A 17,549-nucleotide genomic window follows, 5' to 3' on the forward strand; every position below is an offset into this window, starting at 1 on the left:
ATTCTTTTCTCATTCTCCTTTTTCATTTCTATATTTTCTTTCTATCTAATCAAGTAGTTTGATAAGTGTTCTAGAGTTTTTTGAGTCCAAAACATCTTTAGTACTTACTCCAATTCCAAGAGAATGACCACTTGTCTGGTTAAAAATCCATACACTTCAAAAACAAAATCTTATATTAGTTACTATTTTTTTTTTCCTTAGTTTCACGTTTACTCCCATACCTACTCTTGTATGTGTTACTATTCTTCTTTATCATATATTTTTATTTAATTGGTATTGCATACGATTATAATGAATTATTATTAATTTGACAAATTTTATGATTATTTATTTAATTATATTTATTTATGCATTTAATTGTGTTGTCTTACATACAGATCTTTAAACTATTAATAATTTTTTTAGACTATTGTATAGTATATTGCATTGTATACTACTTAGAATATTGTGTTAGATTATTGCATGTTATATGAAAACTTTATATATATATATATATAATATCATTTTATTTTTTACTCATCCACAACAAAATCCTAGCTTAAGACATTAATGACCCCTTAGAAAAAAATCCTGGAGCCGCCACTGGATTTAAGGGGTATTCATACTTGGATAAGAAAGGAATGCGAAGAGTCAGTTTTTCCCAAACAAGGTGGTCTGTGGCTTGGCCTCGCGACTTGACTAAGTCACGAGTTCAAGCCGCGAGATAACAGAACGGTCAAGTTGGACTTTTTGTCCTGTAGTGCTCCAACACATGCGACTGTTCATCTTCTCGTACGCTTCACTCATGTGTTGCATTTGGCGGCTTGCCAGTCGCAAGTCACTCGCGAATCCAGCTACGAATCTCTGCATTTTGCAAATCTTGAGCATTTCTTCACACTCTCTCACTCACTACCTTATATTTTCCCACCTAAATACAAGGTTACTAATTGTAAATTACAAGCAAATTTGGCACGGAATAAAGCCAATACAATGGTTGATTAAATTCAACCTTACAATGCTCACGAAGCTTTAAGCTTTGCATGCTGATTTGGGTGGTGCTCGACGGTCTTCTCCACTACCTCCTTTTGATGATGAGTCCTGATTGCCCTTTAGCAATTCGTCACAAAAAGGGGGAGTACATATTGGTTTATGCATAGAGATAGAGGGAGTTTTTTTTTTTTTTTTTTTTTTTTTGTATATATTGTATCTGGGAGCTTCATGATGTGTATTTGTTTTGGTGATGATAGTATTTGTTTCGGTGATGATATATTTTTTATGAGTTGTATATGTTAGGGGGAGACACTATGTTTTATGTTTCTTTTATTGTTTCTGTTTCACATGTGATACAATGGTTATTGATTTATATTATGAGATTATTCATGATATATGTTTTTTTATTTTTTGTTTTGTGAAACCAAGAATTTTCTTTTGTTTTTACTTGTATTTTCCACACATGCATTTATGGTTGTTTTTTGCAGGTTTATCGGTCTTGCTGCTGTCTATACTGGCAACTGATAGATAGTAGTTAGGTTGAATTATTTTGGGCATGTTAATTTTTTTTTTTAAAGGGTTGTTTGTAACTTTGAGCATTTCAATTTTGTATGTGTTTTGTCACAGATTACCAAAGGGAGAGTTTGTTAGGTTTTAAGACTTTAGGAACTAAATGTTTTAGAACTTCAATGTGTAATGTATTGGCAAACCATGATCAAAACTTAGAATCTAGATTTAGGTTGCTCATAGTGTGTTTATTTGTGAAGTTGGAATTGAGTGATTGGAGGATTTATTTGTCCAAATCTGCAAGGCTGATCAATCAAAAATTAGGCTTGATCAATCGAACCTCATGCAAATTATTTTTTCTGTAGAATTTCCAAGTCAGCCCAAGCCTAGTTTGAGTGTAGGGTTTTATATTTTACTCCAAGTATAAAAGAAAAACCCTAGCCACGTTTTTGAGGTTGTTGATATGCTGTGTGTTGTATCTCTTGTGAGATCTAGGAGTGTTTACCTTCATACACACTTGTAACTTTAGGAGTCCTAAAGTCACAAGTTGGAGTACTTGTGGTTACAGTAGATCAAGGAAAGAAGTAGTCCGTAGACTCGGAACTGTCACGTGGTCATGGTAGTAAGTTTTCTACACAATGTAGCAATAGGATGTTAGTGGTTAAGTCTTACTGTAAAAATTTAATTCTTTCATAGTGGATCTGTTTTACCTTTTGGATAGTTAAGTTAAATCCTCTCCAGATTTTTTATCATTTTGGTTTTTCAGGGTTATCATATGTTGTTTATTTACTTTTTCGCATTATTTACATGATATGATTTGAATGTGTTAACCTAAATATGAATAATTTATCTAAGTAATCACTTGGCTAAATAACTAAGTTAAACTACTTGTGTTTTAAGAGGTCTAAAAATGTATGCTTTCTTCTCTCTCTTCTTTTTCTTCTCTCTTTCTCCGCCACTCCCTTCTTCTCTGTCAACTCTCTTCCTTTCTTATTCTTCTTTCTTCTCCAATCTCCAGAATCTTCACCTCTCCCTTCTTTTCTTTTCTTTTTTTTTTCTCTGTTTTTCCTTTTTTTTTTCTTTTTTCTGTCACTCTACACCTCTATGTCTTTTTTTTTCCCCCTAGTTGTGGATTCCATGTGATTGTGGGTGGTGGTGGAGTTGGGTTGATTCCATGTGATTTGGGTTGTATAAATGGAGTTGATTCATCTCTTCAATTTTTTTTTTTTTTTTTTTAGAGTTTTTGTTGATTTTGATGATTTTTTTTATTAAGTAGTATTGGGTGGTGGTGGGTGGATTGTTGTTGGTGGTGGCAGGTTGTACCTGTGGCTGTGGGTGGTGGTGGCGGGCTATGCTTGTGTATAGTGGTGGGTTTGGGCTTTTTTTTTTTTTTTTTTTTTTTTGGTTGTGGATTCCATGTGATTGTGGGTGATGGTGGTAGAGTTGGGTTGATTCCAAGTGATTTGGGTTTTATAAATGGAGTTGATTCATCTCTTTATTTATTTTTGTTAGAGTTTTGTGTTGATTTTGGGGATTGTTTTTTTGAAGTAGTATTGGGTGGTGGTGGCAGGTTGTATTTGGGTGGTGATGTCGGCCTGTACTTGTGTATGGTTGTGAGTTTGATACAATTTTGTGCTTGTGTTTGCGTATGATGGTGGGTTTCTATTTTGTATTTTTTTATATTGATGATTTTTTTTAATATTTTAATGTATAGAATTGAAAAAAGAAGATATAATAAATGGTAAATTTAAAAATGGTATATATTAAATAATAAAGTAAAATTTTGAATGTATTAAAATGGCATGTTTATATAAGAGCATCCGTATCAGATTGCCAATATGCCAATGTGCCAAATGCCAAATATTTGGCACATTTGGCACACCAAATCTAAAAACACTCATTTATCAGATGTGTTAAATGTTCTAAATTTTTGCAATATGCTACAGTGCCATCACAATTTTGGCACTGTACGGACAAATGTGGCATAATATATATTTATTTTATTATGTTTTCTCTCTCCTCATCACAGTATCATATCACTCTCTCCGTCTCATCTCTGTCTTCTCTCTCATCTCTATCTTCTCTCTTCGTCTTCCACAGCACACCGAAGACCAATGGCCACCACTCAACGCCGCCGATCACACCACTCGACGTCGCCGACCAATGACCACTCTTCTTGCTTCGGGTTCTTTTTTTTTTTTTTTTTTTTCCTTTTTTCTTTTTTCCGTTCACTTTTTTTGGTTGTGGTTTGACGGGTGGGTTCGGATGGGTAGATCGGTGGTGGGTGGGTTCGAGTTGTGGGTTATGGCGGTGGGTGGGTTGAGTTTCATGGGTTGATTGTGGGTTATGGCGGTGGGCGAATCGGCTGGTGGTGGGCGAATCGATTATGGGTTATGGCGGTGGGCGAATCGAATGGTGGTGGGTGAATCGTTGGTGATGGCGAATCTCTGTTCTAATCTCGGTGGTGGTTTTTTTTTCTTTTTTTTCTTTTTTCTGGTGATCTGTTCTGTTCGATTTCTAGTTGTGGTTGTTGTAGTAGTAGTAGTAGTTGTTGTTATTGTTGTTGCGGTGGTGGTGTCGATCTCTGTTCTGATCTCGGTGGTGGTTTTTTTTTTTTTTCCTAGTGATCTGTTCTATTCTGATCTGTTTTCTGGTTGTGGTTGTAGTTGTTGTTGTTGTTGTTGCTGCTGCTGCCGTGGTGGTTGATGATGACGATGATGATGGAGGAGGAATTTAATATATTATTTTAATGTGTAGAAAATATTATTTTAATATATAGAATTGTAGTATAAAATATCTGATAAATGAAATGTTGTAATAAAACCCTAACTCTAACTCCTAATAAAAATACTCTTACAATACCACCTCACAAAAGCCAAACCATGGCACCGTCAAGTCAGTCCTCGTGAGTTGGGTCAAAAATAAAAATAAAAAAAGTCAGTCCTCGTGACGGTGACAGCCATGCATGCACCTCGTGATCGATGCCAATCTCTATTTTACATAACAGAGCATATATATATATATATATATATGCACCGCCACCACTCACCACACTCTTTCTCTGCCTCGCTGACACGAAGAACAGTACGCGTCGTTATGAATTCTGCTATATAAATGGTAGGACACAACTCCCAAAACCGCTTGTGCTTCAATTCTGTAGTTGTTTTAGAATTAATTTCAGTAGGAGTTAGGCTAAAAGAAAAATAAGAACATCATGGAGAGGAAGTCACTTGGGCTTTTCATGCTGCTATTCATTGTCTTGGCTTCTCGTAAGACTCTCTTTCGTTCATCATCTTATGGAAAATATTAAACCTAGCTATTAGAAATTTTACTTTGAAATATGTATTTACTAACCGATATATAATTAAATGTGGTCGGTAGACTTTTTCTTTTTCTTTTTTCTTTTTTATTTATTTTTTTATTTTTTTATGATATAGGTGACACATTCGCTCTTATTTTATTTCTTTTCCAAATTTGATTTCTTGGATCACTTATAATAATACTAAAATGTGGTTTTTGTGTGTGGGTTTTATGATATTAGAAGTGATGGTGGTGCCGACTGAGGCAAGAGTTTGCGAGTCACAGAGCCATAAGTTCAAGGGTGCATGCATGAGTAACCACAACTGTGCTCTGGTGTGCAGGAATGAAGGTTTCTCTGGTGGTAGATGCAGAGGATTCCGTCACCGCTGTTTCTGCACTAAACTTTGTTAATCGGTGCAAGTGCAATGAAACGATATGTTTGCAGCATATATAATTGCATCAGCTTTTGATTGTAGTGACGAATAATAGTTATTTTTAGTTGCAGCTCTAGAGTTTGTGGTGGTGATGTGCAAATAAATTGTTCTCCCCCATATTGCTTATAGTTTTTCGGTTGAGTAAAGTGTCATCCAGTCATGACTTGCATGCTCAAGGAAATAGCAATCATTTTATTTTAAACATCTATTTGCTTCTTATTATTGTCAATTTATATATCATAAGAGATTCTCTCCATAGCATGACCATGTTGTTTAACCATACCACATATACACATATATATATATATAGATAAGTAATCATTCAAATTTTATAATAAGGACTCACTTTGGAAACTGAGATTGTTTATTTCATTGTCCAATATTTTATTTATTGAATTTGACCGTATAAAAAGTGTTATCTCATTTAAAATTCTAAATAATATGACAAAATCTGCACGTTTATAATTCACTACAAAAAAAAGGCCTTAGGCCACGTTTGAAAAACACGGCCTTAGGTCCAAAAAACTTGGCCATAGGCCCATTTGGCCTATGGCCGCGTTTTTTTAGGCCGCGTTTTTAAATGTGGCCCAAACCCCGTGTAAATGGTCTTTATATTCATAATATTATGCTCATGCAATACACAACTTAAATTACATGTAAATAAATCGAATTTATATTAAGAGTTAGTAAGTCACTTGAAACTTTAATAGATATATGTAAAGTAAATTAACTATTTAATAATTTTTAAGTCAAATGAAAATAACACATTAATTTACGACTTGTAATACATACATACATATATATATATATATATATATATTCAGTCATTTTACTATATTAAATATAAAATTATGATCTTTTAAGTTACTAGAAATTTTGGTAAATTTCTTAAAACTTTTGTAATAGAGTTTTACGTAAAATATGCTATACTAGCAATGGAGTTTAAAGGTAAATTATCTTAATAATTAATGAAAGTGTAGATAGCTGATGTAATCACCTCTTCTGGGATCAACTTAGCTAGATATTCATGAAGCTTCACCACACAAAAAATAAAAAATAAAAACACTTTCAAAGAGAACCCACTTAGAAAAATAGAAGCCATGAAATGATCAAAATGTAACCCAAATCTATTTTCTTTTCATTTTTTTTGTAAGTGTAGTCTATGCCCCTTATAGTGCTAGAATAAAGGCCAACTGTAGCTTTTTAACGATATTATCAATGAATCAAAATCTTGAAAAAGCATATGACCGTCTTGAATGATTGTTTGTTCAGAAAATGCTTGAATTCTTCCAAATTACCCCTAAACTGATTCATGTTATTATGAATATGATTTTCTCAACTCGTTTTAATATTATGTGGAATGGTACATCTTTATCACCTATTATTCCATCTACGGGGTACGTCAGGGAGATCCTTTATCCCCATACTTATTTATTCTATGTTTGGAAAGGTTATCCTTCCTTCTAAAAGAGGCAGTTTGAGACAGGCCTATTCATCCTGTTACATTTAGGGATCAAATTAAATTTCTCATCTTTTCTTTGCTGATGATATCTTTCTTTTCTCGAAAGCAAAAATAATGGAGTGCCAGAATCTTAAAAACATTCTCCAAATATGTTGTAAGTGTTTTGGACAAATTATTAGCACACAAAAATCATGTCTTTGGTTTTCACCAAACACATCTAGGCAAACAAAAGAACTGATTGCTGGCATCTTTGACATCCCTACTATGACTCAACTTGGAACTTATTTAGGAACTCCTATCTTCACTACCCGTCGAAAGGCATCTGCTTATCAATATATAGTGGATAATACACATAAAAAGATCGAAGGCTTGCAAACTTAATACCTTTCTGTTGTGGGCTAGGTTACTTTAATCAATTCCACCTCAGCATCTATCCCTATTCATGCCATGCAAACCACCCTTCTCCCGCAAAAAAAAAAAAAAAAAAAAAAAAAAAAAAAAAAAAAAAAAACTACTAGTCAGCAACTGGATAAATTAAATTGCAAATTTCTATGGGGAGATACCACCAACCACAGACATTGCCATACGGTGAGTTGGGAAACTATCACTACTCCTAAAGATGCGAGAGGGCTGGGTCTAAAAACTGCACATCATATGAATGTGGCTTTGCTTATGAATCAGGTCTGGAGGCTTCAGCAAAAGTCATCCATGCTATGGGCTCAAGTCTTAAAAGCCAAATATTTTCCCCATAAAAATCTATATGATAGTGGCATAAACCCTAGAGCATCTCATATTTGGAAAGCATTACTAGTAGGAAAGATGGCTTCATCGAGGTATGAATTGGGTATTAGAGGACGAACAGAACATTCGTGTTTGGGAGGATCATTGGATACCTGGAAGGCCGCTACAAAGTTATATTCATGGCCCTTTTTTGCCCAATGAAGTACTGAGGTTAGTTAGTTTCTTACGAGATAATAATATTTGGACGTTAGAAAATTTACAATTTTACATCCCAACACATATTGAACAACTTATACAAGGCATTCCTATAGCCCAACTGGCTAGGTTATCGGATACCTTTATATGGCCTCTGAATAACAGTGTTTGTTCGGTCCGATCTACACCAAAATTTTTATACCAACAAGCTAATGTTCCTTCTGTAAAAACCTATTGGAATTGGATTTGGAAACTACAATTTCCCAAAAAAAATTAATTTTTTATTTGGAAATCTATACTAAACCATTTGCCTACCCGTCTATATCTTCATTTTCTCTCTCGAAAATAAATAGCTGCTGTCCTAGGTGTAACAATCCTGAAACTACTATTCATATTTTAAGAGATTGTCCTTGGGTTAAGAGGATATGGTATCATTCTCCAAGTATTTTACCACTATCCTTTTTTCACCTTTCACTTCAAAACTGGCTACATACCAACGCTACATCAGATTCTATTATCTTCCACTATCAATTAACTTAAAATTTAGTTTACCTTCCTATGTTGGCACTTATGGCTAGCAAGGAATGAATGTATCTTTAAAAATCAATCTAGTTCTCAAAATCATATTATACACAAAGTGGTTTAGTGTGCTACTAAATTCTTCTTTTTGGTATGCCCAGCAAAGAATATTAAAATTAGAATTCCTAGGATTAATAAATGGAATGCTCTGCCAGAACCTTTTATAAAATTAAACACTGATGGTAGCTCATTAGGTAATCCTGGTTTAGTTGGTGCAAGCGATTTGTTTCACAATAGCTTAAGAGATTGGATTTCAAGTTTTTCACTACATATGGGTATTACTTCCAATAATATAGCTAAGCTGGGTGTAGTTCGTGAGGGACTCCTTCTGGCATGGAACTTGGGTTTCAGATTTATTCATCTTAAAATAGATTCTATGACAGTTCTTTCCTGGTTGACTAATAATAACAATATCCTACTACTTATTAACCCAATATTATGTGATTGCAGGAACCTTATGGAGTGCAACTGGATTGTCCAGGTGTATCACATATTCCGTGAAACTAATATGGCTGCACGGATGCTCTAGCAAGGAGGGGAAATCAGCAACAGTGTCTTTTGGAAACCTATGATACCTGTTCCACTTTTGTATATATGACTTTTGTATGGGATATGGAACATATAGGAACTACTAGAATGTGTAATGTAAAGGCTGTAATGCCTGCTATTGTTTGACATTATATATAATTAAATAATACTCCTCATTTATAAAAATAATAATAACAATAATGATGAATATAACTAAAGGTAGTCAAATATTTTATTGATTCCTTAAATAAAGTATTTGGTGAAAAAATAGTTACAAATAGATACACAATTCTATTGTTTGTGTTACATCAATGGGTAGAGATATAACATCTAATATTCAAAATAAAGATTAAAAAGAATAGGGAAAAGGGAACAACATAAATAAACCCTATTCACCCACCCCCCCAAAAAAAAAAACACATATAGAATTCAACTACATAATCATGATATGACATGAAAAGCAGTCCAATGAATCATTAAAAGATGTCCCAAAAAATACAAGGTATGCCTAATATATAAACATTGTTAGAACAGTAAATGAATTTCAGTAAATTTTTATGTAACGCATTTCAACTAAGAAGGAACAGCAGAAGAAAATGCAACCCGATAAACAATATTGTGACTAAAGTAAGTATATGTGTGTGTGTATATGTGTGTATATATATATATATATATATGTTTGTGCGTGCGTGCACGCATCGCATATCACACACCGCACACGCAGCAAATTAATACACATTTTGTAATGAGTAGTAACCTTGGACATTGAGAGTCCGTTTGTTACTGTTGTTTAAACAACAGTTTTCAATGTTTAAATAACATTACACGTATTTTTACACATTTTTTCATTTGCATATATTTTTAAAAAGTATAAACAACTTTACTAGAATAACATTATCAAATAGGCCCTGAGTTTTTCTAATTTTTCTGAAAGATGCCAAATAAATCAACTCCTCTAATGCACTCTGTACCACAAATTGGACTTGTCATCATCTTTTTGAAGCTATAGAATTCGTAGGTGAGAAGTGAATTTTTTTTTTTTTTCTAATTTAAAAATGAGAGAGAAGTGAATTTTATAGTAAATAACTATGTGTGTGTGAAATTGGAGGACATCTTATCATGCTACTTTAGAGATATGATTTTGGTGATAAATATTTATTTTAGATTGTTTGAAATTTTGGGTAACAGAATTTTATTTAAACAGGTGTAAAGGTAAAACAAAATAAGTAAATAAATAAAAGATTGTGCATTGCTTACAAAACAAAACCAACTCACAAACGCCAAACCATGGCACCACCAAATCAGTCCTCGTGACGGAATTATGTTTTGACAACAATGCCCTTGCTAGTTGAATTCACGTGATCGATGCTATCTTTATTACCCAGCTTTTAATTTGTAGCATATGCACCGTCACCTCACTCTCTATCTGGCTTTCTGACACGAAGAACAGTACGTGTCGTTCTGAATTCTACTATATAAATGGCAGGGCATGCACATGCACAACCCCATAATACACCTGTTCTTCAATTGTACTGTGGTTATAGAATTATTTTAAGTAGAGGAGTTAGACTCAAGACGAACAAGAAGAAGAAATATTATGGAGAGGAAGTCACTTGGGCCTTTCATGTTGCTTTTCATTCTCTTGGCTTCTCGTATGACTCTCTTTAGCCCTTTATTTTATGGAAAATGGTAAAACCTATAACAAATTTTACCATAATTAATTTGCAAATTAATATAGTAAAGAATGCGATTGGTGGAATTCAATAATTTAATAAATAAATATTTAAATTACATTTTAGTGATACTAAAACGTGGTTTGTGTGTGTATGGGTTTATGATATAAGAAGAGATGGTGGTGCCAACAGAGGCAAGACTTTGCGAGTCAAAGAGCCACAGGTTCCATGGTGCATGCTTCAGTCACCACAACTGTGCTATGGTATGCAGGAATGAAGGTTTCCCTGGTGGCAAATGCAGAGGATTCCGTCGCCGTTGTTTCTGCACTAGAAATTGTTAATCGGTGCAACTGATTAAACGAGATCTGCACAAGCATCTGATATTGTAGTCACCAATAATAGCTTTTAATTAGCTTTTCAATCTGTTGAATAAAGTATCATCCAGTGATGATTTGCATGCTCAAGGTAATAGCACTTACAATTTATTTCAAACCTGTGTTTGCTTTATTACTCACAATTTCTTTTTTCTCATTAATTTTCCTTTTTAAATTTTTTTTAAAAATAGAATTGTTACTTTTATTTAACTTTATTTTAAATAAAATAAATCAATAAAAATAAGCTGTTCGAAACACGTTTATCTATATAATCTATATCATATTATATTATCTATATCTATATAATAGACGAAGCTGAGAGAAAGCGAGTGCCTACAATTAAGGCCGCGTTAACAAATCAGAAAAGTGACGTAACTTTAAAAAGCAATACTTCATGTTGATTTGCAAGAGTAATACCGTTTAACAGTGATGGTGTATATATTAAAAAAAAAAAAAAAAAACGTCACAACTAAAAGAACCCTAGCATCTTCTCATCAGATTCTTATTACCAATTTCTCTCTCTTAAAAAAACCCCAGCAATACTGCGACAAAAAAAAAAAGGAAGTAGAAAAAAAAAACTTATCGGTCTCTTCACATCAAACTCTTCAAGGAGGAAAAAAAAAAAAAAAAAAAAAACTTGCGCCACCCTGGAGATTCGTTTAACCGGCCATCGTCATCCCTTTTGAGTTTTACAGGTACATTTGTCGCTCTCTCCCTCTCTTTCTCTCCATGAGTTTTTGTTGTTTGGATTCGGTTTTTAAACTTCTATGAGATTTCGGGATAAGTTTCCCCTGTTTCCGTGAATTTGCGGAATATTGTAGATCTGTTTTGCGATTAAAACCCTAGCGATCTCTTCTCTTTAGGCCGCCATATCCTGCTGGACTTAGACCATCACAATCGGCATCCGTCAAACCTAAATACGATCAAACGTCAGAGAGGTTCTGAAATACGGAGTTAGAGATCGGCACTATTCGGACTAAAGGTACGCATCAATTCTGTGTTCATTCTTCTTCTTTTGGTGCTTTGTTGTGAAAATTGATTCTTACGGCATGAACAAGAATGCAGAACCCTAGAATATTGATTCTTCAAATTACTGCAGTAATTTTCCTGCATAGTTTTGTTTTAGAATTATTTATCGAAAAAACTGTGTGCTGTGATTGATATATGTGATATATTCATTCAATTTTCGGATACTATGGCTTGGCATGTATATAATTTTATATGGGTACATGCAGAAAGAAACAGAAAAAGAGAGAGGCGATGAAGACACGGAGAAAGAAATAGAAAAAGAGAGAGGCAATCCTGGGACACGAAGAAAGAAGAGAAGGCCTCTCTATTTTTGACAGAACGCCTCAATGTTTCTCTCACTAAGATCAGAGTAAAAGTCCCCTCTACCCACAAACAACGCCTCCGATGGGTTCTATTCTTTCTCTGATTTTTTTTAGGTAAATTAGATCTGTTATATGCTTCCAATTTTTTCAATTTGGTTCTAGATTTGGATTCAAAAATTAGGGCTAAGGAAATCAAGTTTTAATATGTGACTATTCTTTTTTTAATTTTTTCGTAATATATTTTTTTCAATTCGTCTATTTTGGAATGAAATCATTCAATTTCTTTCTTTCCAGAGATGAAGTGGAATCTTTCCACAATCTAGAGTCTCTAATTTCATCAAATCAAGGTACTGGTTTCTTTTCCCAAAAAATCATAAAACAAACGCACAGTGCAAATACCACAATCAATATTAATTTTCACTGAAACCTTATTAAAGACCACTATCAGGTTCCAATAAATTATACTTCTACAATGATTGCGATGTGTATATATATTGTTATTGAAATTATTTTAATTTAGGTTTAGGTTTGGGTATGATCTGTTAAGGTTTCTGATATTCTCATAATCTGTTTTCTTTTTCTTTTCTTTTTTTGTGTGTTGAAAATGTTGTTAGGTTGATTATCGTATAAACATTTACATTTAATGCCTGCTGATTTTTTTATTGGTTCTAAGTTTGCATATAATTGTTATTATTATTTTAATACTCGATGCATAGAATTGGAATATGGGTGAATTAGAAACTGGAATCATAGATTGATGGGGTTGGATCCGTAGTGGGTTTTGATCATTCAAATTTACTTTGTGCATTGGATTGTTATATTGCTACCTGTGTTGTGATGTTTATACATGTATGTTTGTTGCTTTGATGGACTCAAAACCGCAAAGTGTGTATCATTAAATCCACTTTTAGTTGGTAGATCTTAGATCATGTTCAATTTGAATGGTTCCCTTTGCTCAAAAGTCCATACCTTACATAAGATTCATTGGAACACCACTTTTTTTTTTTTTTTTTAATTTAAGCTGTATTTTTATTTGCAGGTATAGAGATTTGAATGTAAGAAAATTCCCAACAAATCGCTTTGTAATTTATGCCCACCACAACATTTTGTTTAGTCCCTTGCAAACAACAGTTTCTTGCATCTATTATTTTATTTTTTTGTATGTTTGCTGGAAATTTATTTTATTTTATTTTAAGGACATCATAATATATAATTAGATTTTGTGAGAATAGTTTCATATTCTTTAGCATACTCAAACAGCTATCTCCCTCAATTACACAAACCCATCACTTTTTAGTTTTCACCTCCTCCTATTCTGCCTCTTCCTATTCTGCAAATCCATTGCTTTTCACCCATTAATATATTTGTCAAGTTATATTTGCTTCTGCTATTCCTATCCATCCTCTTCCTTTTCTTTGTAAAAAAAATAATTACCCATTTATTTCCTCTTCATGTCTCTCCCTTCTCAAAATTCAATCAAAACCAACATCTTCCAACCCAAGCCCAAAGTCTCTAGCATCACTGCATGTTTGATTATTTTTACCATTATTTTTGTTCTATATCTTTTTAGCCACTTTATTGTAATAGGAAGATCATCTGTAATGTGCAATGTAAGTGGACTCATATTCTTAGGGAGAGGAACAATATAGCCTTCTTTAGTAGAAAGCTTGCACTTAGAGAGACACATTATGCAGCAATATGTATTAGTTTCATTTGCAAATTGCTTTTTTCATAATGTTGCTGCTCTCCATATACAGCCACATATGTATATGTTTACTTTGCTTGATGAAAGTCATTAACCTTAGGCTATTTTCTTATATTTGTTACAGCTGTAGTAATTAACTGGAATTTTATTTCTTTCTACAGATTAAAGCCCAAAACAAACTATTTGCTTCTCTTCAGAGTTAAGTGCTTTGCTTGATGTAAGTCATTAAGTTTCAGCTCTCTCTCACTTTTTTTTTTTTTAAAGATTTGATTTGATTTTAATTTTGATTAAGATTTGGTTGGGTTGGAAGTTGGAACTTGAGTTGGTTTGCTTCATCAAATTGGTTTTTGTTCCTTTCTTAAAATCAATTAATCTCTTTTTTGGACATAAATATCTACTTAATTAAGTTTGGACCTCTTAAGTTGTACCGTAAAATGTGAATTTGTAGGTCATGGAAATCTTAACCAATTTTGAAGCATTATGATGTCAAAATATCTTAATGGAAAATCCATCCATGGTTGGTCCTTTTTTTTTTTTTTTTTTTTCATTCTCTATTTTATGATTTTGTCTTTTATTTTTGTCCATAGACACAGTAATCTTAGTTTGTGTCTCTTATATTTATTGATGGTTATGGTTTTGAGCAACTTTTTGAATATTGAAATGGAATAATATATATCTATTAGTTGGTCTTTAGGTGAGTGGTTTAGTTTTAAATATGTTACATGCTGATGTGATTAAGAAAAGCTGTCAAATTTGATACTGTTTGGATAGCCTAAGACTGATTTGATTAAATAATCTGCTTTCGTTGGGCATGTAGAAAAATCTGTGAGGGAGAAGCCTAACTAATAGATCGAGCTCTTCCATGTCATGTGCCATCATAGCGCAAACCCATGTATCTATATGGATTGGGTCACAATCAAACTCCAATGGAGGCGAAATTCTTTGGTGGATTCACATTACAAAGATCCTAGGAGTAAGTATATTTTATTCTAAATCCATCATGTTTGATAAATTCATGAAAGAAAATTGATTAATTATATTTCTAACTCGATGACTTTATAATTTATTTTTGTTTGTTATGTATTTTGTTTGGGATTAGAAACAATTAAATGTGGGAAAAGTTGGTTGAAAGCTCTTGCAGATAAATAGCATGCATTCATTGGTTTTCTTTATTGTTGCTCATACCGATGTTGGCTGTATGATGTATCAATTTCTAATTGACACGTGGAAACAAATTAAGTGGTTTATTTTTATTTTTTTTCTTTTTCAGGTGAATAATTTGTTTTTAACTATTGAGGGCTAAAGATAATTTGGCAGAAATTTTATAAACGAATCACCACAATATTCACATACTATTTATGTCCTGCTAAAATGACAAAAACTCACTGCCCAAAAATAAAAACAAAAAATTAACTCAGAATGGTGTCTCCATTACATGGGTAGCAACAAATTATATGGTTTCTCCATTATTTAACTAAAATGTTGTTACCATTACCATTAGAAAAATATTTCTAACATAAAGACCATCAACTACATACAATTGGGTTGATGTTTGGATAGAAAATGCCCGAGTAGTCCTAGGAGGACTGCTGCTTATTCATCTGAAAATTGTGGGGCAATACTATTTGCAATAAGTAAGCACACCATCACATAGCTATGAAAAAACTATGTACATGTTATGTAATATCTTCTAGATTTCATCCTTGAGAACTTTTGTTCATATTCATTGTTCATAAATGAATAAATCGTTTAGATTTATCATGGTATGGGGGCAGGTGAAATCAAATCCAAACATCACATATTAAGTCTAAAACCATCTGCTTTTGAGACAATGGGCCAAGTCACAACAATTTGCACAAACAAGACAGGCATCCTTACAAAAAATGAAAAGAAAGTAATAGAGTTTCAGCTTGGAAAGGACGCAGTAAAGGATGACACTTCTTTGGATATGGTAGATGACCTCCTTAAACTACTACAACAAGCTGTTGGTTTAAACAAAATTGGTACCGTTCACATCACTTCTTGCATTCTTCATCATGACCTACATAGACTCAAAACCCAAAAGACCAGGACCCTTTTCCTCCTCAAACCCATGTCAAACTCAACCTCTTGCCCGCCCCAAGGATAAATGTTATGTTAATGGAAAGTTGTATTGATGCAACATATTACTGATTAGTGAATGATATGTTTTGATAAAATGGTATTTTTTTGGTTCCTAAGTTAGTTGTTCTCTTTTTTCTTTTCTTTTGAAAATATGCAGTGTAGTAACCATCTCCAACCTTTTTATATTTATTTTCCTCTCACTTTCTATTTCAAAATTCTATAATCAAATATTTTCTTTTAAATTTTATTGATTCTCAAATATTCTATGTTCTCATTCTTTTATTCATTGTGGTTCATTAGTTGGTTAACTCAGAATGGTGTCTCCATTACGTGGGTAGCAACAAATTATATGGTTTCCCCATTATTTGAAGGTGAGCCCATAATCTGTATTAACTTATAATCTCTTCGTATGAGAATGTGTCTGCTTCTTGGTATTAAAAGTTTGTTAAATATGTCTTATATTTATTAAATATGTTGAATCATTTCTAGCTCAACCAACATTGAAACATCTTACTTTTTTTCATTTCATTATACCATTGATCTACTTGATTTTCTTATTTTTGCCTTAATTTATGAAGACCTTTAACATGTAGACCAATTGAACCAAATTATCAGAAAATGGGATGTGCTTAGGTGAAGACATTTGATTGGTTAGCATCTAAATGTTTGATCATTTTGCTGTGGACACATCAGGCCTAGACTATAGGATTTGAGTTGGCAGATAATACTTAGGCTCTATAAACCGTATCTTTTGTTTATTTTTCCATAAGGATTATGTCAAATAAGAACAAATTACTATATTTGCTAGATGTTTAATGAAAGGCCTCCAATTTTATTTTTAATTCTCATTTAATCTGTCTTCCTTTGTTTCTATACAGATGAAAATCTCCTGCGGTGGAGCTTAATGCTCTATAAAACATTGAAAGAGAATCATCAGCAGCATATCCAATTAGTGCTTCCTAAGTCCAACATGTTCTTTTGATTTTTTTAGCTCTTAGTGCTGTCCTTATTTAACTTCAAGTGAATTGGTGCTTCCTTTTTGTTTTATTGAAGTCATTTGCAATTTTTGGAGTTGAGGATAAATGATATAATGAGTCATTGCCATTTTCATGAAACTTATGCCATTTTGGGTATTTGGGCTAGGTTGGTTTTGGTTATCTATCTATTATTGATGAGGCCGAGGGCAATGGTTATACATTATGACACTTAAATTTATTTGGTTAAATAACTCAATTTTCCTCTTTTACGAATTACCTACAATGAGTCGGGGAAAGGGTATTTCTAAATTTAAGCTAAGTATATGAATGGAGTATCTAATGTAGAAAATATGTGTATACAAGTCCTTGGATTAATTTACAAAAAAGTTACATTGTAATTTCTATATCTTAAATTATGCTTGGTTTATGGCTTTGAGATGAAGCTGAAGTTCTTTGATATGACATTTGATTTTAGTTCTAATGGCACAGTACCTATTGAATGCATACTTTTGAAATTTGTAGAATGTACACATTTAGAAGGTGTCAATCTTTGTGATAAATATTGCCTATAGTGGTTTATTTAGAAGCTTTCTTTGAGCAATTTTTCAAAATTTATTAAGGATCATAATAACGTTTGATTGTGGTCCTCCACTAAATATGCATGTGTTCTA

At 32.9% G+C, this 17,549-nt stretch overlaps 2 protein-coding genes across 9 annotated transcripts; both read left to right on the top strand.

Moving 5' to 3' along the window:
- The first annotated feature begins 4,522 nt into the window (after positions 1-4,522).
- On the top strand, positions 4,523-5,414 carry LOC112007065 (defensin-like protein 1). 2 transcript variants are annotated; one of them, XM_065777884.1, is made up of 2 exons: positions 4,523-4,745; positions 5,021-5,414. In XM_065777884.1, the coding sequence occupies exons 1-2, from the start codon at positions 4,691-4,693 to the stop codon at positions 5,185-5,187; spliced, it is 222 nt and encodes a 73-aa protein (XP_065633956.1). In that variant the 5' UTR covers positions 4,523-4,690; the 3' UTR covers positions 5,188-5,414. The 2 variants fall into 2 exon arrangements, with proteins under 2 accessions (XP_065633956.1, XP_023895146.2); XM_024039378.2 differs by having other exon boundaries at positions 4,537-4,745; positions 5,018-5,414.
- A 4,814-nt stretch (positions 5,415-10,228) lies between these two features.
- Positions 10,229-17,140, top strand: LOC112007077 (defensin-like protein 1). 7 transcript variants are annotated; one of them, XR_010630642.1, is made up of 9 exons: positions 11,254-11,457; positions 11,626-11,744; positions 11,998-12,207; positions 12,388-12,440; positions 13,133-13,252; positions 13,960-14,015; positions 14,616-14,771; positions 16,202-16,272; positions 16,780-17,140. XR_010630642.1 is itself a non-coding variant. In XM_065777885.1 (6 exons), exons 1-2 carry the CDS (start codon positions 10,313-10,315, stop codon positions 10,727-10,729), a joined length of 225 nt encoding a protein of 74 aa, XP_065633957.1. In that variant the 5' UTR covers positions 10,229-10,312; the 3' UTR covers positions 10,730-11,457; positions 11,626-11,744; positions 11,998-12,207; positions 12,388-12,440; positions 13,960-14,015. The 7 variants fall into 7 exon arrangements, 1 of the variants encoding a protein (XP_065633957.1); XR_010630643.1 differs by having other exon boundaries at positions 11,263-11,457; positions 13,133-13,175; XR_010630641.1 differs by lacking the exon at positions 13,133-13,252 and adding an exon at positions 14,247-14,315 and having other exon boundaries at positions 11,265-11,457.
- Positions 17,141-17,549: the final 409 nt, after the last annotated feature.

The sequence above is a fragment of the Quercus suber genome, unplaced genomic scaffold (genome assembly GCF_002906115.3).
Source record: "Quercus suber isolate HL8 unplaced genomic scaffold, Cork oak 2.0 scaffold_168, whole genome shotgun sequence".
Lineage (NCBI taxonomy): Eukaryota > Viridiplantae > Streptophyta > Magnoliopsida > Fagales > Fagaceae > Quercus > Quercus suber.

Bases quoted from the DNA above. Each gene is read 5' to 3' on its own strand.
- LOC112007077 (XM_065777885.1), top strand. From the start codon at position 10,313: ATGGAGAGGAAGTCACTTGGGCCTTTCATGTTGCTTTTCATTCTCTTG. The intron at 10,368-10,559 runs GTATGACTCTCT...TTATGATATAAG, and splicing joins TTTCATTCTCTTGGCTTCTC to AAGAGATGGTGGTGCCAACA.
- LOC112007065 (XM_024039378.2), top strand. From the start codon at position 4,691: ATGGAGAGGAAGTCACTTGGGCTTTTCATGCTGCTATTCATTGTCTTG. The intron at 4,746-5,017 runs GTAAGACTCTCT...TTATGATATTAG, and splicing joins ATTCATTGTCTTGGCTTCTC to AAGTGATGGTGGTGCCGACT.